The sequence below is a fragment of the Nyctereutes procyonoides genome, unplaced genomic scaffold (assembly GCF_905146905.1).
Source record: "Nyctereutes procyonoides isolate TBG_1078 unplaced genomic scaffold, NYPRO_anot_genome, whole genome shotgun sequence".
Lineage (NCBI taxonomy): Eukaryota > Metazoa > Chordata > Mammalia > Carnivora > Canidae > Nyctereutes > Nyctereutes procyonoides.
Window position 1 is genome coordinate 10,022,000 of NW_026575142.1, and position 27,525 is coordinate 10,049,524.

General features: G+C 33.5%; 1 protein-coding gene across 2 annotated transcripts in view; it reads right to left on the reverse strand.

The window, feature by feature from the left end:
- AGPS (alkylglycerone phosphate synthase) overlaps positions 1-27,525 on the reverse strand; it is a 189,268-nt gene that overhangs the window by 71,243 nt on the left and 90,500 nt on the right. For both annotated transcript variants that reach the window (XM_055308082.1, XM_055308081.1), the window contains exons 3-9: positions 21,293-21,383; positions 18,924-19,044; positions 18,752-18,826; positions 14,875-14,946; positions 13,304-13,383; positions 9,739-9,819; positions 871-996 (exon numbers count right to left, since the gene is read on the reverse strand). In XM_055308082.1, the coding sequence (XP_055164057.1) occupies positions 871-996; positions 9,739-9,819; positions 13,304-13,383; positions 14,875-14,946; positions 18,752-18,826; positions 18,924-19,044; positions 21,293-21,383 (646 nt within the window). The remainder of the gene's footprint in view (positions 1-870; positions 997-9,738; positions 9,820-13,303; positions 13,384-14,874; positions 14,947-18,751; positions 18,827-18,923; positions 19,045-21,292; positions 21,384-27,525) is intronic.

Here is a 27,525-nt window from a genome sequence, read left to right on the forward strand (position 1 = left end):
AAATAAATTACATGCTTCAGCAATACTAAATTAATTGCTAAACTATGATAGCTTTTAATAATCCAATAGCAAAAGGATTAAGTTCTCTCCTCTGAAACTGAATTTGTTATTTTATTTGCAAATAGAAAAAGGTGTTTCATAAAATATCCTCAATTTTTAAAAACAAGATAATGTAAACATTTTAAGTGTTTCCCATACTTATAATAATCCTATACAGCGAATATCATTATTCTACTCTATAGAAGATGAAACATGTTTAGAAAGGTGAACCAATTTGCACAAGGTCACACAACTAATCCCTGGAAAAGTTACACATGGAACAAATGATACCTAATCCCCAGCCAGAATGCCCATAGTTACATGGTTACTACACTAACTCCCAGGACACTGGCACCAGATTAGCTAAAATAAGATGGGGTGCACATAAACCATTATAGGTCATACTGCCACCTACTAGAACATTTTCAATCAGGCCTTTTAGTTCTATACAGAAAAAATTTTAAAGAAAAGTAAATACAAAATTCTCCTAATGCAAAAGAGTGGCCACGATGAAATCACTTAAATAAATGCATTAAAACCTTGGTAGAGTTGAAGGCTGAGGCTTCCTAACTTATAAAATAATGTTTATATATTTTATAAGTCAGATACTATGAAGGGTCTACATCTAAGTATCAGTCACTTGAAAAGCAGCACCTATATATAATGACCACGGTTGTCTTTAAACTGTTTCTATTATACATAGTTGGCTTTACCATAATCAAAAGGGGTATACTTTTGGAAGGACTCTACCATTCAACTCTAAAAAAGGCTTTAATCATTTTATAATAATAGACCAGTCGATTATGACATAGTAACCAGAAAGAAATTTACCAGGTCCTCAATATTGCCATAGATATTCTTCTTCATGCCTGATGCCCGAGTAGATACCCATCCTCCCACAGTGCTGAATTCCAGGGAATCTGGTTCATGACCTGTACAATAACCACTTTCTTTAAGCTGAAAAACAAAAAAATGTAATATTTTACTAGTATTTTATTAGTGGTACCATTTCACAAAGCACTCAACACATTAACTCTTCACACTTTAAAATTTCCATATGTCACTGGTACTTGGGCTCATTAAAACCTCTACAGAAAAATAAATACTTTTATCATGCTCATCCAAAAAATGTTTTAAGCTTTTGCCCACTGGAAAACTTTACAAAATTGAAAAATGTAGACCAAAAGACAGTTATTTTCTATAGGTTCGCCAGCCAATCTTCCTCCTTACATCCTTTTAAAATAAAACCAACTACCCTCCCTGCTTTTTTTTTCCACAAAGAGACAATTTAAATACTTATGGAGATCAGATTATGCTTAAATAACTGCCAACTTCACCTAAACACTTTCAATAAATAAAGCACTCAATCTCTCGTTCTCCCTACCCTAATATAATATGCAGCAGGCCTGCAGAAAATCTAAGCAAATTGCCTGTACTTAATTCTCTCAAGGAGTCGTGTGTTTTAATGTACAGCCATCTGGCTAGGTTTCCTGCATGTAATACCATCATTTATTTGTGATGCAGATCATGCATTCCTGTACATTAAATAGTCACTTGTTTCTCATTTTTCTATATTAGCTTGGCTTTGCCATCTGCACAGCACCTGAAGTTGAATGGATGCCCTTTACCGCAACACCACCAAAGCCATTCCACTGAAATCATTTTAAAGACTCAGCAATCTCATGTCAAATGGTACAGACACCACCATCTGCACACTCACTGTCTACTGCACTCAAGTCCATCAATCTGTATTGACCATTTTGATAGTCATCCAGTTAAGCAACTGCTTCTATTTTTCAAGTAAGCCAGGCAGAGATGTAGAATATGTCAGCTACGTTTGTATCTGTAAGTATGGTATAAAAGTTGTGATCCAAACTGAGAGTACCTAATAGGTTAAACATAATTTGTTAGCTTTTGAACATCAGCATTACAAATTATTTATCTTTTCTAATATTTTTGATAGGAAAACAATATTAAAAAAACATCAATTATTAATAAAATTTTCACTAATATTCAATACATTTATTTCATTTTGAGGCTATTACTCACAAATAAGTAGCTTAAATACATGAACAATTTAAAATGAAGATTATTAGATTGTTATTTTACAGTTCTTCCCTAACTCCCAATCTATAAGACTCAAAAAGACTACTGTTTCTCAATTTTTCTGAAATTAGAGAAGAAAATAAAAAAAAAAACATTCATAGAGCACTTAGATGTCCTAAGCACTGAACAGGGAGTTTTCACATAATTTCATGACAAAATCTCCACATTACCTACACCAATGCAAATTGAATCTAAACTACTTCTATAAGTACATTCAGTGTTAGATACACTATTAATTTGCTTCTTATGTCTGGTAGGCTACTTCATTACCTTCTTCAATTATAACGTGGCTACCACCAGCCAGGAATTATGTAAAGGATGAAAATAAGGATACAAAAGGAATGAAAAAAAAAACTACAGTCTCTATGCTCAAGGAGCTTAACCTGGCACACCATTTTAAATCTATTACTTTGCGGACACCTGGGTGGCTCAGCGATTGAGCATCTGCCTTCAGCCCAGGGTGTGATCCTGGAGTCCTAGGATCAAGTCCCACATCGGGCCCCCAGCATAGAGCCTGCTTCTCTCTCTGTGTATGTCTCTGCCTCTCTCTCTCTGTCTCTCATGAATAAATAAATAAAATCTTTTAAAATTTTAATTTAATTTAAAAAAAGAAATTAAATCTACTACTTTGTTAAAATCTAACTTCCTACCGGGTAAGTGAAGTAAGTATAATGGTTAAGAACTTAAATTTGAAACTTGTCATCTATGCTTGCTAGAAAATCTGCATGCTATAGTATGCTAATAAGAAACAATTTTTGGCATACGGTTAGGTGCTTAATGGTATCTACGACCATATACATTCAGCTACCTGCTCTTCTAAAGGTCTGTGTCTTTGCTGTCTCTGTTGCTGCTAAGAAAAATCTGAAGAAAAGCTTACAGATTTAACTCATATAGTTAACCAATATCTTTTTAAATAAAATAAAATAACCTCTCCTCTCCCATCTATATGCCATAAAACAGAATAAGAATTTTATCTTACTCACTCTGTACCCCCATTCAATATTAAAACAACAAATATTTGCAATGTGCTAATAAGCCTGAGACGCATCACTAAGACCAAATCCTAAATTGTACAGCTTGTTATTATATAAACAGAGAAGAAAACTGAAATTAACAAGAAATATAATTAAATAAATCCAGAACAATTAGATGTGTAATGGAAAAAAATTGAAACTGCAGCAGGGACATTCACCCAAATTGAAGAGGAACTAGATTTACACATGGGAAAAAAAAAAAAAACACTGAAAAATATATGGAATCAAAGTCTTTAAACACTAGACATGAGGTAATAAAGTGCTATGATCCCTTGAGAAAGCAAACAAAGGAAGTGAATACTATGAGTGCCCCTTGCTTATACTCACGCTGTGAGTGGGGAAAGAGAATCCAGGCATAACTCTGGCAAACACTGTGAGAAGACTGAGTAAGGAGAGTAAGTACTGAGTAAGGAGACTGAGTTTGGAGTTCTAGAAAACCAAAGCATCTAAAATTCACAAAAGAAAGTATTGAAGAACAGTACAGAGAGAGAACCCTGGAGACTGGCAGAGGGTCCCCCTCAAGAAGTCAGCAAAGTAATGAAAAGCACATACAAGTGAGGAAACTACCCAGGACGAGAGTTAGAAATAATCCAAAAGGGTTAGAGAAAAAAGTACCAGATCCATACAGGGCCAGGAATCTGTTGCCGTCAGCCTGATTTGGAAAACTTCTCCTTCACAAAGCATGAGACAGAACACCCAGGAGGAGGATGGTCATTCCTCAGTATTGAGAAATGGCTGGCCACAAATTGAGCACTCCTCTAAACCCACCTAAAAGATCATGGAAGCAAGAAATAAAGGATCAAACTATTTCCAAGTAACTATATTCCCCCATAAAGCTCAAGAATATTTATAGAATTGGGGGTGCCTGGGTGGCTCAGTTAAGCGTCTGCCTTCAGCTCAGGTCAAGATCCTGTGGTTCTGGGATTGAGCCCCATATCAGGCTCCCTGCTCAGCAGGAAGTCTGCCTCTCCCCTCCTCTAGTGCTCTCTCTCAAATAAATAAAATCTTTATTTAAAAAAGAATAATTATAGAATTAAAAAACATCTAAGACCTAACAAGATAATATTCACAATGTCTGGTACTTAAGTAAAAAATTATCATGCATACAAGGAAGCAGAAAACACAACCCATAATAAGGAAAATAATCATTATGAGGTGAATAATCAAAACCAATTCAGAACTAACAAAGATGTTAGAATTAGCTGACCAGGACATTAAAACAGTTATTTAGCTGTGTTCCATATGTTCAAATAGGAAAGACATAGAAAATATAGAAAGACCCAAATTAAACATCTAGAAAAGTAAGAAATACAATATTTGAGGTAAAAAATATACTGATGGGGTTAAGAGCAGAATATCCTCATCAAATAAAAGATTAGTGAACTCCAAGACTTAGCAAAAAAAAAAAACAAAAACTAAAGAAAAAACTGAGAAGAGTAGCAGTAAGCTGTGGAATTTCAAACAGGCTAATATATGAGTAAACAGAATCCCTAAAGGTCAAGTGGGGGAGGGAGAACCAGATATTTGAAGAATTAATAGCCAAAAATTTTCTAAATGTCATGAAAACTATAAACCCACAAATAAAAGCTCAACAAAGCCCCAACAAAGAAACACAAAAAAACTACACCAAGATCCATCACAATCACATTAGTCAAACCAGCTATAAGAAAATCTTAAAAGCAAACAACAACAACAAAAAACCACACAGAATGTACATTGGAACAAAGATTTCTTGTCAGAAACAGCAAAGTGAGACAAGAGTGAGGCCATATTTTTATATTACTGAAAGAAAAAGTTAACTTACCTAGCATTCTATACTCAGTTAAAATATCTTTGAAAAAACAGAAAGGTAACCTTGAATAAGCAAAAAAGCAAGATTGCAGAACATATAATTAATATACAAAAATCAATTGCTCTCCTACATACTAACAAGGAACAAGTAGAATTTAAAATTAAAAACATAACACCATTTCCATTAGGTGCCCCCCACCCCAAATGAAATACTCAGGTATAAATCGAACAGATACATTACAAGATCTATGAAGAAAAATCAAAGTTTTAAATGAATGGAGAGATATTAGATATTCTATGTTCATGGAAGACTCAATATTATCAAGATGTCAGTCCTTCCCAAACTGATCTACAGATTCAGTGTAACAATCCCAATCAAAACTCAACAAGTTATTTATATATATTAACAAGCGGATTCTAAAGTCTACGTGGAGAGGCAAAAGACCCAGAATAGCCAACGCAATTTGAAGTATAGTCTTGTCAATAAACAGTACTGAAATAACTGGATATCCATATCCAACAAAATGAACTTCAATCCACCCCTGTACCATACATAAACATTAACTCAAAAATCTTCAAAACTCTTCAGAAACTTGAATGTAAACTAAAAACTATGAAACTTAAATGGGAGAAAATCTTTGTATGCTCCAGTAAAGCAAAGATTTCTAGATATGATATATAAAGTAAAAAATTAAATACACTGTGGAATTCACCAAAATTAAAAATATCTATTCAGAGTCAAAAGACTCAGTTAAGAGAATGAAAAGACAAGTCACAGACTGGGAGAAAATATTTGCAAAGCATAGATATGCAGAGGATTTATAACCAGAATATGTAAAGAATTCTCAAAACTCAGTAATACGAAAACAAACAACCCAATTTAAAAATTGGACAAAAAATAATAAACAAAAATTGGACAACTTGAACAGATACTTCTCCAAAGAAGATACATGGATGACAAATTGCACTTGAAAAGATGTTCAACATCACTAGTCACTAGAGAAATAGAAATTAAAACTACAATGAGATACTGTAACACATCTACCAGAATGACTAAAACTTAAAAGACAAACATTAACAAGTACTGGAGAGAATGCAGAGAAATTGGAACTCTTACACAGTGCTAAAGGAATATAAAATGATGTCCTCTAGGGAAATGTTTGATAGTTTTTCAAAAAGGTGAATATATACCTACCACTTAATTTAGCCATTTCATTTCTAGATATTTACCCAAAAGAAATGGAAGTATATGTCCATACAGGGATTTGCACATAAATGTTTATAGCAGCTTTATTTGTAATAGTCCCAAATTGTAAATAAGTGTTCAACAAGTGAACAGATAAACAGTAGTATATATATATACACAATGCAACACTAGTGAGCATTAAAAAGGAATAAACTAGTTGATACATGCAACAATATGCATGAATCTCAAACTAAGTATGCCTAGTGAAAGAAGTCACACCATCAATACCCTTAAAAAAAAGTGCATGATTAGAATTCAGTAAAACTGTAGGACAATTAAACAAGTCTACAGTGACAGAAAGCAGATCAGCCTCCAGACCTATGAGATAATAAACTTCTGTTATAAAACAAACAAACAAACAAACAAACAGATCAATGATTGCCAGGGGCAGAGGAATCATAAAGAAGCAAGAGGAAATCTTTGGGTTTCATTCAAGTGTTCATTATTGTAATTGTGGTGATGATTTCACAGGTGTACTCAGGTATCAAACCATATCAAGTTGTATCTTCTAAATAAGTGCAATTTACTGCATGACAATTATACCCCAATGGAGTTATTATACAACAAATCCATAATTGACATTAGTGACCTCCCTTAAATTTTATACATAATAAAATCAATGTAATCTACAACCTAGAAAGATTAAAACATGTGCTACCCAACTACTATCGTAGTGTTGTTTTAAAATTTCTAGAAGGAAAAAGGATGTGTTAAGCTGGTTACCTCAGCTGATTAAGAAACTAAAAAGTGCAGAAATTTAATGACGAAGAACTTGAAGTGGGATCAAAACAGCTATAGAGACTACATTACAGTTTACTGGAGGCAAAAAAAAAAATTCTATATTGGCATTTAGGGAAATGAACTAGGAAGTAAAATAACAGAAGTTCCTAGTCTGGGAAAATGTCATTTAAATTTCAAGGAAATATGTTCCCGGAATTTTAATGAAAAGAAAGGAAAGGAAAAAGGAAAAAGGGGAAAGGAAAAGGGAAAGGAAAGGAAAGGAAAAGGAAAAGGAAAGGAAAGGAAAGGAAAGGAAAGGAAAGGAAAGGAAAGGAAAGGAAAAAGGAAAGGAAAGAAAGGAAAGGAAAGGAAAGGAAAGGAAAGGAAAGGAAAGGAAAAAGGGAAAGGAAAGGAAAGGAAAAGGAAAGGAAAAAGGAAAAGGAAAAGGAAAAGGAAAGGAAAGGAAAGGAAAGGAAAGGAAAGGAAAGAAAGAAGAAAGAAAGAAGAAAGAAAGGGATCCCTGGGTGGCGCAGCAGTTTGGCGCCTGTCTTTGGCCCGGGGCGCGATCCTGGAGACCCGGGATCGAATCCCACATCGGGCTCCCGGTGCATGGAGCCTGCTTCTCCCTCTGCCTGTGTCTCTGTCTCTGCCTCTCTCTCTCTCTCTCTCTCTGTGACTATCATAAGTAAATTAAAAAAAAAAAGAAAGAAAGAAATTAAATTTAAAAAAAAAAGAAAGAAAGAAAAGAAAAGGAAAGGAAAGAAAAAAGAAAAGAAAGAAAGAAAAGGAAAGGAAAGGAAAGAAAAAGAAAGAAAGAAAACTGGAAAGGTTAAAATACTATATCAATGCTGTAATAAAGAAAAATTAGAGACATGAAGGCCACCCTTTGTTATTAAAAAAATTGCTGCATTGATAGTGCCTTATTCAGATATAATAGAAAACTAATAGAGGACTTTTTACAGGTTTTTTTCATTAAATACTACTATTCTGCCCACTTAAGTTCATTATAACTATAATAATTAACAAATCTATTACCTGGACTTATATAAAATACTGACTTATTAAAGATTTCATTCCTGTTCTCTTAGTGCATTAAATAAAAAATAAACATAATACTGTAATAATTTGTTTCAAATCCTTTCATCTAGGTCAGTGGCGAACCAATTTCACTCAACTTTTTACCAAGAAATAAGGAAAAAGAGAATAAAAGAAGATTGAGAAGCATATCTCATCTCTCTCTGTCCCATTCAAAGGCAGGAAGGAGAGTCTCTGGAACTCAGGTTGAACAAAGTGGTCAGTATATCAACAAATTAAACTTCCTAATTTTTGTTTACAAAAGTGGAGTTATAGTCATCTTGACCATGTCTGAGGAGACTGAAAATACTTTAATAATTCCCTGTTTAGAATCCACAAAAGGAATCTAACATTTTCCAAGGATTCATCAGGATCCTAAAAAAGTGCTATAAGGTCTCCAAGAGTTTGACTAATTCATGAGATGAGCAGTTTTCAATGAAATTAGGCACTTGAGCACCTGGGTGGCTCAGTTAATTAAGGGTCTGACTCTAGATTTTAGCTCAGGTCACGATCTCAGGGTCATGAGATTGAGCTCTGTGTGGGGCTCCAGGCTTAGTGCTGGGCCTGCTCATTCCCCCTCCTCCCTCTGCTCCTCCCTCTCTCACCTGCTTACACACATACGAGCTCTAAAATAAAAATCTTTTCAAAAAAAAAAAAAAGAAATTAGGCATTCCTAAGTCCAATTAATACCAATACCAACATTACCTAGTTGATCCAATTTATCACCGATTCCTGAGAATTCAATATCCAATATGTTCCACTTGACTCCATCCTTACTCCTTTATTGTAGGTCACTATCAGCTCTTGCTTGAATTATGCCAGTAGCCTCTTACCCACCCTTATGTGCCCTTCATCCATCCTCCACACAGGAGCTAACCAGAACTACCTGAAAACAGAGGTAAAGTTCAAACTTCTAAAAGGGGCTCTCTATATAAGGTCCCTTTATAATCTGTTCTCTTCCATGTTTCCCTAGCTTAATCCTTTACTACCACTATATATTCACCCACCCAACAGTAAACACCAAGAATGTGTATTATCCCATAAACACACACTAGACATCAGCCACACTCAGCTGTCTGCCAGCCCAGAAATGCAACAGCTACCCTAAAAGCCTCTGTACCTGCTGCGTCCTGACTGTTCTCTACACTCTCATTTCCTTTTTTGCTGACTTTCACTCATCCTGAAGTCTCATTTTAAATGCTGTATTTTCTGTGATACTTTCTTTGTTCAATTCCTTCCCTCCTGTCCCCATTTGATTAGCCATAACACCCTGCATCCAGCCTTCACCTTGCAATTCTCACTCTGAATCGTAACTATTTACCTAATTTTCTGTTTTAATATAAGCTTTCCAAGGGTAGGGGATGTGTCCTCAGTATCTAGCTCAATGCCTGACCCACAACAGAAAGTGAGCAAATCTGTTCAGAGAAAGTACTGTGACAGGTAGTCATCCATAAAAAGAACACACAGTTGGGTGCCTGGGTAGCTCAGTCAGTTAAGCGTCAGACTCTTGGTTTCAGCTCAGGTCATGATCTCGGGGTCGTGAGGTGGAGCCCCACATCCAGCTCTGTGCTCAGCAGGGACTCTGCTTGAGATTCTCTCCCTCTCTCTCTCTCTACCCACCTACCCCTTGCATGCACGCACTCTCTCTCAAGTAAGTAAATAAATCTTAAAAAAACTTAAGAGAATACATAGAAATTTTGAAAATCTTAATTAAGGGAAATAACATACCTGTCTTTCCAACTCCTGACCCGTGATACCAGCCTCCACATGAGCTGTCAGATTGTTCTCATCAACCCAGAGAATTCGATTCTGTTGCAAAGGAAGAAAAAAGTTTCATCTCCAGAACTACTGACATTTTCTGAGAAATTACAACTTCCTAACTCAAGGTAGCAAGTGATAAGACATAAAATTAGCAAACCCACACTACAAGGTTCCATGTATTCCAGACTACACATGACAGACATAGTAACATACGCAGTATATTGCACAGGAGACAGTTTAAAACACACTCTGTCTTTATTCAGGTATTAATCTGAATTAAACTCTACCTCTTACCTTAGGCAAATTATTTAACTAAGTTTAGTGTTTCCTCACTTGTAAAGTGTGAATACTAATACTACTCTTAAGGTTGGTGTAAAGATTAAATGAGATAATGCACAGAACAAACTTAGCATACAGGCATGCCTGGTTGGCTCAGTCAGTGGAGCATGCAGTTCTTGATCTCAGGTTGTGGGATTAAGCCCCATGTTGGGTAAAGGGATTACTTAAAAATAAAATCTTTAAAAACACACACACACACAAAATCTTAACATACAAAGTTCTTAGCATTACTATCCGTACTACTATTTTTTTTTAAGATTTTATTTATTCATGAGAGAGAGAGGGAGAGACACAGGCAGAGGGAGAAGCAGGCTCCATGCAGGGAGCCCAATGCAGGACTTGATCCCAGGACTCCAGGATCATGCCCTGGGCCGAAGGCAGATGCCAAACCACTTAGCCACCCAGGGATCCCCATTTGTACTACTATTGATAGTTAACAATCATATCTAACTTAACAATATCAGAAGATGGCCACTGTAAGACTAGAAAAGGACACCTCCAAAGACATCTGAATATAGTAAATAGCATTCCTGCTTTATTTTTAACCCAAAATAGGACCAGAGGTCCTGGATAGAAACCAAAGCATAGCCCTCCCTCCTGCTTGAAAAGCAGGAGCCAAATATCATCTGGCTCAACTTGCCAAATGTATGGCTGCCCAAAAAATGTTTTAAACATTCTTGGTTGACCTAATTTGTATATATATGAATCCTCATGAATTATTTTCTACTATTAAAAACAGACTTCTTTCCCCTTCTATTTATTTGGCTGAGCAATCAGGTTAATATATAGACTCTTCTTCTGAATCCCAACAAAGCTTTCTTTGCATTTTGATATGTTTGAATGCAGGTAAACCCAGCTAATAATAAAAAGGAAGCAATACAATAGATAATACGAAAATGGTCTGCTTATATTCTAAATTTGAATACATGCAAATACATGCAAATAACTGCACTGCTTAATACGCAGGATTTATGATAAACATTAAATTAGATGATATATGTGAATGTACTTTTTGTTTTATGTTATGTAAAACTATCATTTTAATTATACTCTCACAGTAAGACAATAACAATTTCAATGTAACTATAGCAAATCAGTCTTTTGGTCCTACAGCATCTAAACAATAGGAAGTCCTAAACTATAAAGTAAAAAGACATAATTCAATAATCTGTTGGTACTTTACAATAACTTGATATACATCTTTTCCCCTAACATACAGGCTCTTGAAATGACTACATACTTGTGCTAATTATATACCTTGTATCTACCAGGGTCCAAACATATTTTTGGTAGAAAAAAAGTCAAAACAACTGAAGAAGGCAGAGGAAAAAAAAAATACCTTAATGAGCACTCACAGAAAAACCTATATAGAAAACAGAGGATACCCTATTACATCCAGTATACACTACCCTTGTTAATATAGGTTAACTATAAGACAAAAACTTTGAGACCAATAGGTCTTAGTATTATTGTATATATTTAAGAAATATAGAAATAGAAAACTGGCGTAACTATCATATTTTGTACACACTGTATCAAAAATACTCTGTGCAAAATCATGCACAGTTTATTGACTCCAAAGCAATCACAATTGTAGGCACCACACATCTACTACAATACTTAAGAGCGTTAAAGGCAGTGAATATACAAGGTTTTTCTACAAAATAAGTAGTTAAAAAGCTGGCATTTAAAATTCTGCCACAGAATTTTAAGCATCTACTCAGTACAAAGACTTTTATTTTATATTATCTCATTTAATCTTCACAATTACCTTCCGCATTATTATTGTCTCTATTTTCCAAATTCAGTAAAAGATTCAGTGGTACATTTGTACACAGTAAAGTATACAGAAATTCAAACACATTCCAAAGCCTATTCAGAATAGGCTACTCTTAAGGGCCTTCTAAGGAAACTGCCTTTTCTTAAACTCTGGGATTAGAACAAAGGTTAATGGAGAACTTTATAAAAGAATAATCATGCTATAACCATCTGAATCTCATGACTAATCGCAGCAACACTTAAAGTGGATAGATATTACATGCCTCCTGATGTGATGTGGTGTGAGACAGAAAAACACATCATCATATGAAATATCCTTGCTCAAAAAAAATGTTTAAGCTATGCTTGAGTTCTAACTAGACTTTATATCTAACTTCCAGTTTAGAGGACATACAAAGCCCAGAAGAAGAGTTACATGACACCAAGATGAAGTGACATCCAAATTCAAAATATGATACATTTTATACTACAAATAACCTATTTTCTCCAAAAGTCAGTAACGTTCAATAAAGTTTTGAAAGAAGGGGGTTTCGGATAAAATGAGGTAGAAAAACAACAAATGCCAACATGAACAACAACAAATGCCTTCTCTGAATCCCCATGTGAACAAATGAAGTATAAAATAAAGACAATTTTAAAACCATTGTATAATTTGAATGTGAACTGGATATTAAATGGAAATAGCATTATCATAGCATAATAGCATAATATATATAATAGCATAATATGAGACTGCTTTTTAAAATAGTTGACAAAGAAAGATAAAGCTAATATGACAAACTGTTAGTAATTACTTAATCTAGAAAATGGGTATACTATTCTATTTGGTGTTTGAAAAAAATTCAAATTAATAAATTAGTTAAAATAAAAATAAAATTTTATAATAATGAAGGAATATGCACGCAATCATATATATTGTTGTTGACAATATAGTTAAGATTAAGTTCATACACAAATTAAAGCTTTAATATGGCGCAATGTCCAACTCTTGGGACCACAGTGAGCCAAAAGATCACAAAATAATCCTAGATTAAAATTAGTCTGCTCTCCAATCTTCCACAAGTAAAACTGCAACAGCATTAAAAACTTGGGGGACAAGTCTTGGTATTTCAAATTAACCTTAACCAATATTTGTTTTGCTTTTAACAATACAAATCAGGTCACCTATTGTATCAATATTCTAAACCATGCTTCTCAAATCATCAATTTCTCAGGCCAATTTGGTAGAAACCACCAAAACATGTACCTGAACATGATTGAACTTTAGCTTTTTGAGACCTAAAGACAATGGTAAAACATAATGATAAATTTAAAACAAAATAAAAATATAACTTTTTAATGACATCTAAGACTGAGCCACAGCTTTTTTTAAAACCAAACACTATCTTTAAGTATGTCTAAAATTATCATATACCATTTGAGAAGTATCCAAAGAAATAATTGTTCTTGTCTCATCTGCAGGACACATTAGGCCGTATGATACGCTTGTTCCTCCTGCCAAAATAGGAAACAGTTTTAATATTTTATTTTTTAGTTACATTTCTAGGGCAAATCCCTAATACAAAGTATACAAATAGGCCCACACTAGAAAAATAACCTATTTCTACTTTACAAAATTTGCAAATGCTAACACACTAAGAGCAAACTCACCTTTATTTTATGCTGCATGCCAAAATGAAGCAATATTAGGGAGCTGAAAGCAATGGGATATGGCTCCATCCCCTGGGCACACTCAAGTGAAGCCCCTAGCAATTTGTGAAACTCCAAAAACATGATTAGAAAAATTCTAAGCTAATAATTACTATGGAGATATCACTTAAAAGAAAAAATACCCTTCCTACTTCAAGATACCTTACCTTAATTATGAGATTCATTTATCATTTGAAATAATCTTATGTTGTCATACAAAAAGACTTTAGTAAATTAGAATATAAACAAGTTAAAATTGCCCAGACTATGTAAAACAAATTTATATGTTAATGGTGAAAAGGTGATTTTAATATAGAATAAACAATATATAGAAATATATAAACAATGTACTGTTTTCCATTAACATTTCTTATTAAAGGAAAAATGCTTTCTTGATACCAATCTAAAATAATAGCATATTCTTAGTTATTAACCATCTACATTACCATATATGAGAATAAATTCCTAACTGGTACTTCTATGTGTTTTGAATAGAAAACTCTTGATACAAGTAAGAATTATAGGAGGTGCTGATTCAATTTACTTTCACAAGGTGAGAATGTGAATGGTCAATTAAGAACATATTTGTAACCAATAAACACTATTTGCTTGTCACAGTCATTTGAAATTAGAAAAATATTTCACTGAAAGTGGCACCGTAGTGCCTTTTTCTCACGAACTCAATCAAAAGCATTAGCTAAAGAAGGAATCTGGAGCTTCTGATTTGTTTGGGGTCTCACTTCTCTTCCATCAATGCTAATTCAGTCAATGAAAGTAATGTAGATTATTAAAAGAGATCAAATGCAAATAATAAATAATAAATAAATAAATAATATAAAAGAGATCAAATTTGTCTTAAAGTGCAAAGCAACATTAGTTTTCAACATTAAAAGGTATTACTGAGCTGGTCATCATTGTCCTAGTTCACACTGCATAGTGTTCCTTCTCAAAAATATATATTGAGCATATTTAGCCTCTGAAAAATAACATTCTCTCTATAAAGGTTATAAAGTAATTACTAAAGTGGGAATATTTTTTTATTTAAGCATTAAGTCACGGCATCAACTAAAGATCTATATGGGAAAGAAGCCATGAACAACATGTCTCAAACAGTTCAGGTAGACAGATCTACTCAAAAATGAGCAGCATAAACAAGTTTTTCAGAATAACCATATCATAATTACAAGAATATTTGCTTTCAATGGAATGACACAAATATTTACAATACAAATACAATATTTTAAAGAAAACGAACACATTTACATGAAATTAAAATTCAAAAGGCACAATACCTACCACCAATTGGTATGATACAAAGGTTATATTTGCATGCTAGATTCACAATCTTAACTACATCATCATGACATGCTGTTGAAAAAAAGAGGGAAAATAAATTAATCACAAGGACATGAATAAAATCTGGGTAACCCTGCAAAGTAAGGGTCCATGAAGTTCTTTAGTGTCTAAACTTTTTCTTTACTTATTTACTCATCAACACACTAAACAGTTATATTAAAACAAAATGTTTATTATTTATCTTTTTAACTTTTCATTTTGAAATGATTTCATACTCAGAAAAAGGCTACAAAAAAGGTAAAAAATTTCCTTCATCCAGCAGCCACAAATAATAATAACATAATTTCAATGATCAAACCAAACAATTTATACTTACATATTATTCTTAACTAATCAACAGACCTTATTCAAATTTTGCCAATTGTTCCACTAATGTCTCCTTTTCTGGACCAGCCAATCATACATTGTATTCAGTTGTCATGTCTCCTTACTCTTCTTTAATCTGAGAGAGTTCCTCAGTCTATCTTTTACTTTCATGACCCTGACACTTTTGAAAAACACTGGTCAGTTATTTCATAGAGTATCTCTCAAGTTTTTGCCTCCTCATTATTAAATTCAGGTTACATATTTTGGCAGGAATAATAAGCCAGGGGCCAACATAGCAAAGAAACTATCTGAAAGGATAAATCTTCTGATAATGTGGAATGGCAAAGAAAAGAAAAAAAGACTTGAGGCAAGGAAACATGCAAAAACCCAGTATTACCTGCTAAGGGCTTGAAAGGGAAATTTAAGAATGTAAAATAAACAAGTGAATATCCATTTATGAAAGTAAAAATACTGTTTTCTAAAAGTTATCATATCTCAGGTTTGTTTAAAACTAGGAATATGTCATTTGTATCATTCCAATTTTTTTAAAGATTTATTTATTTATTTATGATAGACAGAGAGAGAGAAAGAGAGAGGCAGAGACACAGGCAGAGGGAGAAGCAGGCTCCACGCAGGGAGCCCGACATGGGACCCGATCCCGGGACTCCAGGATCACGTCCCGGGCCAAAGGCAGGCGCCAAACCGCTGAGCCACCCAGGGATCCCCTCATTCCAATTTTTAATGAAAATCCATTTTAAGCTTCCAGATTAAGCTTATAAAACTACTTGTGGTAAAATTTTCTTACTAAGTGGAATAATAATTTATTAATAATAAAATACCCAAACATGACTGTCAAAAACCTTTAACAAGGCAAATCTAGGGCAGCCCAGGTGGCTCAGCGGTTTAGCACTGCCTTCAGCCCAGGGTATGATCCTGTAGACCCCATGATCGAGTCCCATGTCGGGCTCCCTGCATGGGGCCTGCTTCTCCCTCTGCCTATGTCTCTGCCTCTCTGTGTGTGTGTGTCTCTCATGAATAAATAAATAAAATCTTAACAAACAAACAAACAAACAAACAAAAAAGGCAAAACTACTTCTAGGATTGCCACCTAAACAGAAGCTTTTCTTAACCACGTTATCTGACACAGCACTCTCTCATCCCACTGCTCATCTGTTTGGCTATTTTCTTACTGTGCCTTTTCTCTACAGCATGTATCACCACTCAATACATTATATATTTATTTGCTCTTTTCTGCCTCCTTCCCCACTAAATTGTAGGGCACCTGAGAATAGATTTTTGTATTTTTCACAGCTCATCCTCAATACCTAGAATAGTACCTAGCACATATTTTCACAGGCCCGAAGTTTTGGTATTTACACAGCTAAAAATAACACATAAGTACTAAATTTAATAAGTGAAATGATTTAAAAATATGTAAAGCTGTTAAAGGAGACTTTATTTTTATAAGCACACTTCCCACAGACAACATATATGAGTGACTGACAACTTGTCTAAAATAAATGAAAGGCAGATATTCACACTGTGTAAAGGTCACAATGGTGACAAATCCTGGTTTAAGGACTCCAAATCATAAAAGTTACATATATTATGCTTAGTTATTATGCTTAGACAAACCCTAGATATCCTATTAAATATAAAATTTAGATTCAAATTATAGCCAGGCTTACAGACATCCACAAGGATAGATCTCCTAGGTGTGTGTGTGTGTATGTGTATATCCCAAAGCATACTTTGTGTGTGTGTGTATGTATATGTGTATATATAGTGTGTGTGCGCACATATATGTATTCAAACTACAAGATGAGACAGCCACCTCCACTCTACGGAATACCACACTGTCTTAAATTGTCATATTGTCTCAAAATTTGCCCTCACTCATGCAAAGAAAAAACCTAAACTTTATCACCAGTAGAAAATTTACATTAAAGTTAAATAAAGGTCTCAGAGATCTGATCACCTATTGGGAAAAAATATTCCAAGTAGTCCTTATACCAGGAGATTCAACAGAATAAAATTATAAACTTGATTCAAGCACCTATACACTATTCATATAGATTCCTGAGTTATGGAACATGATGGTAAAGGGAATATTTTAGAAAAACTAACCTCTCAAGAGTATATAGGATGCTTGGAGAAACAAGAAACTAGAGGCATGAGAGAGAACCTTATAGGCTGTTACAAAAATCCAACTATGCATTGATAAGGGCCTGATTTGAAAACTGATATGGGAAAAAAAGACAAGGCTATGAGGGAACTGACAAATAGGATGGATTTTACAGAATGAAGAAACTTTTGTGCAACAGACTATAACCCTGCATGTTTCCTCAATCTGGATTTTTTAGAAATATTTGTATTTCCTAAACAAAGACATATATTTTCATTCTGGTAATTTCGCAGTATTTTAATAGTCAGACACATGAAGAAAATACCTAGAAAGCACATTTGAAAGCTCTACTTAAGATACATCCAAAGATAGTCTATTAAAGTTTCCTAAAAGAAATGAAAACTAATAAATTTTGCTTTCATTTTTTTCCAGTTAAAAAGTAGAATGAATCTTCCCCAAGTCTTAGTAAAGAAGCAGCCTAAAGCTACTAAGAGAATGCTAAAAGAATATACATCATAAGTATCAGGAAAGTAATTTAATCTCAGCTACATATGCACTTGGATTTTCCTCCTATCTAGGTCACCTCTCTCCTACCTCCATATTAAAGTATTATTTTCTCCTTCAGATACTTCCTGTAAAGTAAAAGGATCACATCTAAAAACCGATGAGCCAATTTTTTGAAAAATAAAATACTCTATCTACTCCTTTATAGAATCTGAAGAAGAAAAAGGATCAGATTACTGGAACTTTCTTAAAATGGTAATTATGGGCAGTAAGGTACAATATACCAATTCTGCTTTAAATTTTCTACTAAAAGAGATGGGTATAAAAATCATATATATAAGCATACTGACTACCTAATCATCAGCAAGAGCAAAATAACAACACAAAGCTCATCCATCCTCTATCTAAAGCCAAAATCATGAATAAAATTAATTTTTCAAAATTTATTTATATCCAAGACAATAGGTATCTTAAAAAACTTATTTCACTATTTGAATATAATGTTTTTTAGCCCACACACTGATACCACCAAATTACTAGTATGAGTTTGTGGTAATCAATAGTTAAGAGCTTCTCTACATCTGAACATATTTAATTTCATTAAGCTTTCAAACAAACCAAAAATGCATTTTTTAACTGACCTCCCGCTATGATGTTAATATTTAAAATGAAGACTTACTCATCAACAGCAAAACCAATCATGAAAACCAATAGTTTAAAATGATTAGATCAAGAAAGAATCATATGACTTCTGGAAACTCTAAAAATATAGCTACCTATACTTTTTACAATTCCTATATTTAAAAGTATATATTTCCAATACTAAATCTATTTAAGATTTCACAATACAAAGTAATGATACAAAAGAAAAAAAGGACTTACTTGGCCATAAAACTATATCAGGAATTCGCTGAAACATTCCTTCCCTGAGCAAAAATATCTCATGAAGACAATGACCTGTTTTGTATTTAAAAAAAAAAAAAATGTAAAAACATCTTAAATTATAGGAAATTTTAATATTAAAAACAAATAGTACTTATATAAAGTTGCTTACCATGAGCTCTAAATACTCGATCATCTGCTTCTTGTGAATATGAAATATTAATTTCTTTAAGGTCATGAAGAAAATCTTCACTTACAATAGAAGGAGGTGTATCATTAGGATTTAAGGATGCCTAGAAAATAAAATCGGTTTCTTTGAGTTATTTCTAGAAACTAAGTTTTGAATACTTGCTTAGGGAGAGTCACCGTATAATGTTAGTTTTTAATTTCTAAGCTGAGACAAAAGCATAGGAAAATACTAAATAACACATATGGAAACCAACTCTTTAACTCTAACAAATTATAAATGGTCTGATTAATCACATTCTGTAACATAAGTTACAGAAGTCATATATTTCCTCTTTTGCATCCATGGCCCACTTTTTCATTGTTTCTGAAGATTGCAATCAAGAACAGAGAAGATGGCAGTCTTAAATCTTTCATTTTAGATCAAGGAAACTGAGGGAAAGCTACTTAACTTTTTCATCGTCTACATTTTCACCTGTAGATATGATTTACCATTTCCTATACTTCAATTACTATTTTTAAATGATCAATAAGAAACCTCATAATAAATAATAAGCCCATTTTCACAGAACTACTTTAAAACTCACAACATAATTATAATTTGATACTTAATTTCAACTAACACGTGAGCTGGAAAAAATCTTTAAAGCTATGCAACATTGGGCAAGTCACCCAACTTCTCTGGGCCTTGGCTTCTTCAACTGTAAGTGAGATTATCAGCACTAAATTTAAATAGCTACCATAAGATTAAATGTGAAAAGCACCAAAAACCTGCCTACCATACAGGAAGAGGCTGGCCAAATCAAATCTGCTATTAAAAAAGCAAACAAAAAAGTATGATATAGAATTTGGAAAAAAGGAAATATAAGAATGCATAAAAAATATATATGATATTTACATAATGTTAGTATCTTATTAAAGGTTCTGTATTTAGGGGTGCCTGGGTGGCTCCGTTGGTTAAACATCTGCCTTCAGCTCATGTCCTGATCTCAGGGTCCTGGGATGAAGTCCCAAGTTGGGCTCCCTGGTCAGTAAGGAGGCTGCTTTTTCCCTCTTCCTCTGCTACTTCCCCTACTTGTGCTCTCTCTCTCAAGTAAATAATTAAAATATTAAAAAATAAATAAATAAAAGGTTTTGTATTTAATATTCAATTATATGAGAAATATTTGTTGAGTTCAATTATATGAGAAATATTTATTGAGTGTGTGTGTTATAAGCTAGGCACTCTTCTAGATCTTAGGTATATAGCAGTGAGATAATCAGGGGAAAAAAACCTGACCTCAAAGAATTTATGCTATAGTGAAAGGAAATGACCAAAAAACCCCAACAAAAACTTATTTCGTTTTGTTATTAAAAATTGAAAAGGGTTCAAAAACAGAAAAAACGTGTATGTAAAACTGGTGAAATTTTTAAATATGGCATACAGATTTCATCAATGTCAAAAAAAGTAACTACAAAAAGTCAAAAGAAAGAATTAAGGAAATAAAGGGATCTTTCAGGAAAATTTGAAAGAATTTGGTTTAGGAGGGGTAGAAATTAGTTAACATAACTTACTTATTAGTAAAATTAAATGTAATTGTGGATTTATAACTAAAACAAATAAGTACTCACCGAATACCTACAGTCCTTAATAACACGTTGGATATAGTAGAGTACAGAGTATAAGCCACAGTCCCTGCCCTTACAGAAATCATATCCAATTTAGAGGAACATGCAGAATACTAGGCCATAGCAAATAATAATAAATAATAAAAACCATAATAATATAAAGAAAAGTATTTTGTTAGTTTGACATGAATACTATTGAAAGTTTTTTTAACCCTAGTTTCAGAAAAGTGAAACTACATGAACTAAAATTATCACTCATATCTTAATCAAATTTTTACTTTTTGTAAGTCTTCTAATATTCTAAATGTTTTTATATTAAATGTAGCATTTTTATTTCAAATTATCCTATATTAATCCTGGATTACTGTCAGTCCATTAAATGCCCTATTATTAATAGTAACTTATACTCTTGTAACAAGCCTACCACAGAATTAATTCATTTGCACTTCACCACCACCCTATGAGAGGGAGAGCAGTTATTGCTCTCATTTCTTAAAGTAGAATAATTGAGGTTCAGAGAAGACAAAAAGTTTACCAGACAAATCTCAGATAAATTTTGAGATTTGTATCTGTGATGCTGAACTTCTTAAAAAAAAAAAATCACAACAAATCCATTAAAGCAATTATAACAAATTACAAAGATAAATCTAACTGATTTGGGGTTAAACACACGTCCATGCACATACAGACACACCCATACCCACAAAGACTTAAGTATATTAGTAATCATTCTTAATGTTTGCTTACTTTAGAGGTAGTTTTATGCTCCAGACTTACTCCAAGGGTATTTTGGATCCAGTCTTTAAAAGTTGGTAAAATCATGCCACTAAGAGGATACCTAAGATTACAAAGAAGATAAAACATTAGAGTAAGGGATCTTCATTTAAATTTAAATCTTAGCTTTGGCTTCTAGTAATGGTCAAGTAGTTCCTATTAAAACAACCCCTCTCCCCCCAACACACACACAACACATATAACTATAAACTCTGGACAAAAACAGAAACAAAACACGACTCTGAAGGGAGTATAGACAGAAAAAGCAGCAATAATAGGGGGGTAAAGAGGTGTGATACACTTAGAAAAAGGAAACAGCACTACATGAGTTTCCAGATTTTATTTTTAAAACAGGTTTCAGACTGAGGGACAGCCAGCTGGTATCATAAAAGGAAACAAAAATACAGAAAATCTCATTTTCCTGCCTTGAAGAACCAGAAGGCAGTGTTTACAGTGAACACAACAGCTGGGAAGAATACAGAAAAGGAAAGAGTCAGAGCGATGTAAGCATAAACTCTGTCCAAATGTCTGGCTGACCCTGAATTACATATGTATGTAGTAGACTTGAAGTAGCCCAACTAAGCTTAAAAACTCAGTTGATCACCATCACAGAAATGGAAATTTGAAAATAGTTAAACTAATTACTTGATGTTAAAAAACTAAATAAAGCCCCTTCAGAAGAATGTAACAGAATACAGAGTTCTGACAAAAGACCATTAGCAATGTCCAAGATGTACTCCAAAATAGCTGGAAACAAGCAAACAAGAAAGTGTGATCCATAATCAAGAGAAAGGGCAGTAAATAGGGACTGACCCTATGAAGATCTAAAATACTGGAAGTAGCACACAATCATTTTTAAAATAGCTGTAACTCTGTTAAAGGACAAGAGGGAACTCTGTTTCCAGTGAGGGAAAAAAAATCTCAGCAGAAAAACAGAAACTATGAAAAGAACAAAACAGAAATTATGTAGTTAAGACTCGTCAATAAAAACTCATTGGACAAGGGCAGCCCGGCTGGCTCAGCGGTTTAGGGCCACCTTCAGCCCAGGGTGTGATCCTGGAGACGAGTCCCATGTAGGGCTCCCTGCATGGAGCCTGCTTCTCCCTCTGCCTGTGTCTCTGCCTCTCTCTCTCTCTCTTTCTCTCTCTCTCTGTCTCTGTGTGTGTGTGTGTCTCATGAATAAACAAATAAAATCTAAAAACAAAAAAAACAAAACTCATTGGATGAAGAGAAGGGCCGACTGGAGATGTCCGTGAATGTACAGATAGAGCAATAAAACATACAATCTGAAGAACAGAGAAAATGAATGAAAAAATAAACAGCTTCAAAGACTTATAGAACAATAGCAAAAGACTAACATATATATAACAAACACTTATAGAGTCCCAAGAAAAAGAAAAGAGGGAAATGAAGTAAAAGTTTTGAAGAAATAATAGCAGAAAGGTTCCAAATCTGATGAAAGACAAAAATTTACAAATCCAAGAAGGCCAGATAACACTAACAAGATATATGCAAAGAAACTCACACTACACACATCATAGTCAAATAGCAATTTAAAAGAATTGAGAAAAAGAGAAAAAGGGAGAAAATGCTAAAAGCATCTAGAGAAAAATGACATGTTACATACAATGCAATAACAATAAAAATTATGACTGGCTTCTCATTAGAAACAGTGAAGTCCAAGTAACAACTAAACAACATTTTTAAAGTGCTGGAAGGAAAAGAATGTCAAACTAAAATTCTGTATCTGGTGAAAATATACTTCAAAGATAAAAGTTTAAGACATTTTCAGATGGAAACTCAGAGAACCTGGTGCCAGCAGACCTACACTACAAGAAATGCTAAAGTGATTTCTACAGGCTGAAGGGAAATACAACACTAAATATAAACTGAAATCTTCAAGACAGAATAAATAATACCAGAAAGAGTAAATATGTGAGTAAATATAAATGACTATATTCTCTTAATTTCTTTCCAATATATATGTCTTTTAAAAAGTATATCACTGTGTCACTGAGTTTATGATGTGACAACTATAAAAGAACAGAGAAAAGTAAATAAAATCTATAGATTTCTATATATCTATAGATCTGATTTGCAAGGTACTTAGATTTTACATGAAGTTGCACAAGAAATTTAATTTTTTTTTTTTTTATTTACGATAGTCATACAGAGAGAGAGAGAGGCAGAGACACAGGCAGAGGGAGAAGCAGGCTCCATGCACCGGGAGCCTGACGTGGGATTCGATCCCGGGTCTCCAGGATCGCGCCCTGGGCCAAAGGCAGGCGCCAAACCGCTGCGCCACCCAGGGATCCCTGTACAAGAAATTTAAAACACACAAAAGAGCTCTATAGAGGTATAGAAAAAACTACGCTACGCAGATTTCATTTCCTACATTTTCCATCCCAATCCTTATTTAAATAGTTTATATGAAACATGAGCACTGTTTTATAAACACAAGAAATCCATATATATATATATATGGGAAGATTGATGCAGAAACCTCAAGTGCTTAGAAATCCAGCTTTTCGGTTTTGGAAATAGTTGTCAGAGATGGCAAAATATTAAATAGCAAGAAGTATGATAAAAAAAAAAAAAACAGATAAAGGGGATCCCTGGGTGGCTTAGTGGTTTAGCGCCTGCCTTCAGCCCAGGGCATGATCCTGGAGTCCAGGGATCGAGTCCCACATCAGGCTCCCTGCCTGGAGCCTGCTTCTCCCTCTGCCTGTGTCTCTCATGAATAAATAAATAAATAATCTTAAAAAAAAAAAAAAAACAGATAAAATAAGTATTAGTGTAGTGAAGATGGCTGATATGCAAACAATAATGATCCAATGTGTTATAAGAGCACTAATAGCTCTCTGAAAAGACCAAAACATTTTAAATGTGTATTTAAAACTGTATTTTAAACTTTTGATTTAAATAAATATACAGCATTATCATGTGCCAGGCATTGTTCTAAGTGTTTTATGTATATTAACTTATAGTAATGTTATGAGATTAGTGCTATTATCCCTATTTTATTTATTTTTTTTTTAAATTTTTATTTATTTATGATAGTCACAGAGAGAGAGAGAGGCAGAGACACAGGCAGAGGGAGAAGCAGGCTCCATGCACCGGGAGCCCGATGTGGGATTCGATCCCGGGTCTCCAGGATCACACCCTGGGCCAAAGGCAGGCGCCAAACCGCTGCGCCACCCAGGGATCCCTATTATCCCTATTTTATAGATGAGGAAGGTAAAGCACAGAAATTAAGATGGTAAGTTAAGTAACTTAATCAAGGTCACACAGCTAGTAATTGACAAAACCAGAATCTGAATCAGGTAATAAATAATGTGTCAGTCTGTGCTTTCAACCACTATAAGACACTGCCTTTAGTCTGATTCTTCCTTTACCACCATTCCAAGAGAGATCATTATCCTAAAATTCTTTTTGCATTTATAAAATCATGATACCTATACATTCAGTAATTCTTTTTTACTATAATGTTCTTGCAACTTCTCTACTCCCCCAACAAAATGATGAGACAGCCAAATAAAAGTACATTATAGCTGTTTTATTTTTGATTTTATAAATATTTTACTTATAAAATACTAAAGTACAAAGATATAGACAAAAAAGCGTATAGCTGAATGAAATTTTACGAAGTAGACCTCCCATGTAATCAGCATTCAGATCCAGAAATAGAACATTTACCAGCACCCCAGAAACACTCTCCTCCATGCTCCTCCATGCTCCATCACTCCTCACACCAAAGGAACCATTATCCTGACTGTTAACATTACAGGGTAATTTTGAACTTCATATAAATGAAATCATACAAAATGTACTCTTGTGTTAGCTCTTTTGCTCAAATATTATATTTGTGAGATTCATCTATGTTGATACATATTGTTACAATTCATTCATTTCCACGGCTTAATTCCATTGTGTGAATATAGCAGTTTCTTTACCCACTGTATAGTGATAGACAATAGTGTCTAGTTTTGGGGGCATGCAGGGACATTCTTGAACTTGTTTTCTGAAGAATATATCACATTTTTCTGATGGTTATATAGCTAGAGTGGAATTTCCAGGCAATAGTCTATGTATATGTTCAACTTTAGATGTCAATAGATTCGTTTTTCAACATGCTTACAACTAACAATGACACAGACTTACTCCACATCCTCCCTACCTTTGGTGCTGTAGTTCTTTTTAATGCAAAACATTCTACTGATAATCTCTTAACCATTTTAATTTGAATTTCATTGGTTGCCTATGGGTTAGTTTCTATTTATATATCTATTGTCCATTTGGCTATTGTTTTCAATGCCAGTTCATCTTTTGCTCATTTTCCTATTGAGTTACTATTGTTTTCTCATCAATGTATAAGAATTATTTATATATTCTGAAATCAAGGAAGCATGTATTAAATAAATATTTCCTCTTGCTCTATAATTTGTTTTTCATTTTCTTAAAAGACTCTTTTGATGAAAAGAATTTTTACATTTTAGTATTATCTAATTCTTTTTTTTTTCCTTTACAGAAGTTAACACTTTGTTCTCTGCTTTTTGACAACCTCAAATTCAGAAAGACATTCAATATATTTTTCTCACGGGACCCCTGGGTGGCGCAGCGGTTTAGCGCCTGCCTTTGGCCCAGGGCGCGATCCTGGAGACCCGGGATCGAATCCCACGTCGGGCTCCCGGTGCATGGAGCCTGCTTCTCCCTCTGCCTGTGTCTCTACCTCTCTCTCTCTCTCTCTCTCTCTCTATCATAAATAAATAAAAATTTAAAAAAAATATATATATATATATACATTTTTTTTTCTCACAATCTTACAGTTTTAGGTCCACAATCTATCTGGAATTGATCTCTGTATCTGATATGAAGTAACATCAAAATTAATTTTTTTCTAAGATGATAGTTTAAGTAAGTGATCCTATACCAATCTTTATTTCTGTGTTTGTGTGTTTAAATGGAGAAAAGAAGAAATACTCTAGTAGTCTTTAACCATTACTGATCAAAAAAACAATTTAAAAAATAATAAACTAATACTTATAACAAATCAGAATGGACTATAAATTGGTCTTAACATCTACGTGAGGCAAGTTATTAAAAAGTTCAGAGTGTAATGTTTGCTCAAGGTTATTTCCCATTCCTTTCATCAAAGCTCGAATAACAGCAAAGCATTTAGCAACTAGCCTGAAAAGATTACTTTCATTTCACAGAAACAGAAAATTTAAAAGCCATTGGGTAATATATAACTCTGTACCAAAATTAAGTATGTGTTTATAATAATCCAGAATTCAATATTTAAAAACCTGGTATTAGGCCCCATCCAAAGAAATTTAACTGGAAGTGACAAAAGTACTCGTTTTGTCACAGGCTGAGTGGGTGTCACTCCTTATGTTAACTTCAAATTATACAACAAAAATTCTATCTACAATTGTCAAATCAATCTTTAAACATTAATAAAACAAAAATGATAGCAGAAATGAAAAAACATGAAGAACACACGTTTTAAAAAAGTCTGTTAAAAAATGTGCTAAAAGTCAGGTGCTAAAAAATCAAACTGAAGTGGTATTTTTGAAGTACTATAATATCTTTTTCATAAATCTAAAGAAACTGGAATGAAAGAGAATATAAGACTCATAACTAAAACAACTATAGTCATTCAGCATATAAAATCTTCTTTATTTCAACTGAAGTAAAAGTACAAATTCTGGAAAGCTAGTTATTAACAGATATGCCACTGTGTGTTAGTAATATCCTACAAAAGACTAAATTGGAACTATTAGGTTTTAATACTGGGTCTTTATATGTTAAATGTACAATTAATTTAGGTCTCCATAAAATATATTAGATCCTTGATATTCGTGATAGAATCATACTCAGACCTTTTTGAATCCCTTAATTCACAAATAATATTATCCATAAAACAAAAAGGTGACCACCTTCAAGATACTTGAATTAATAGAGTTGGTGTTACTGTCATGTATAAAATTTAAAATTACATTCTGTCATTAAGACAAACAATATATTTTCATATCTGAATGCACAGTATTTCAGGTTTTCTTTTTTAAAGATTTATTTTAAAAAATAAAAATAAAGATTTATTTATTTTAGAGAGGAGGGAGGGGCAAGGGAGGACGAAAGAGTCTTTTTTTCTTTTTAAGATTTTATTTATTTATTCATGAGAGACACAGAGAGAGAGGCAAAGA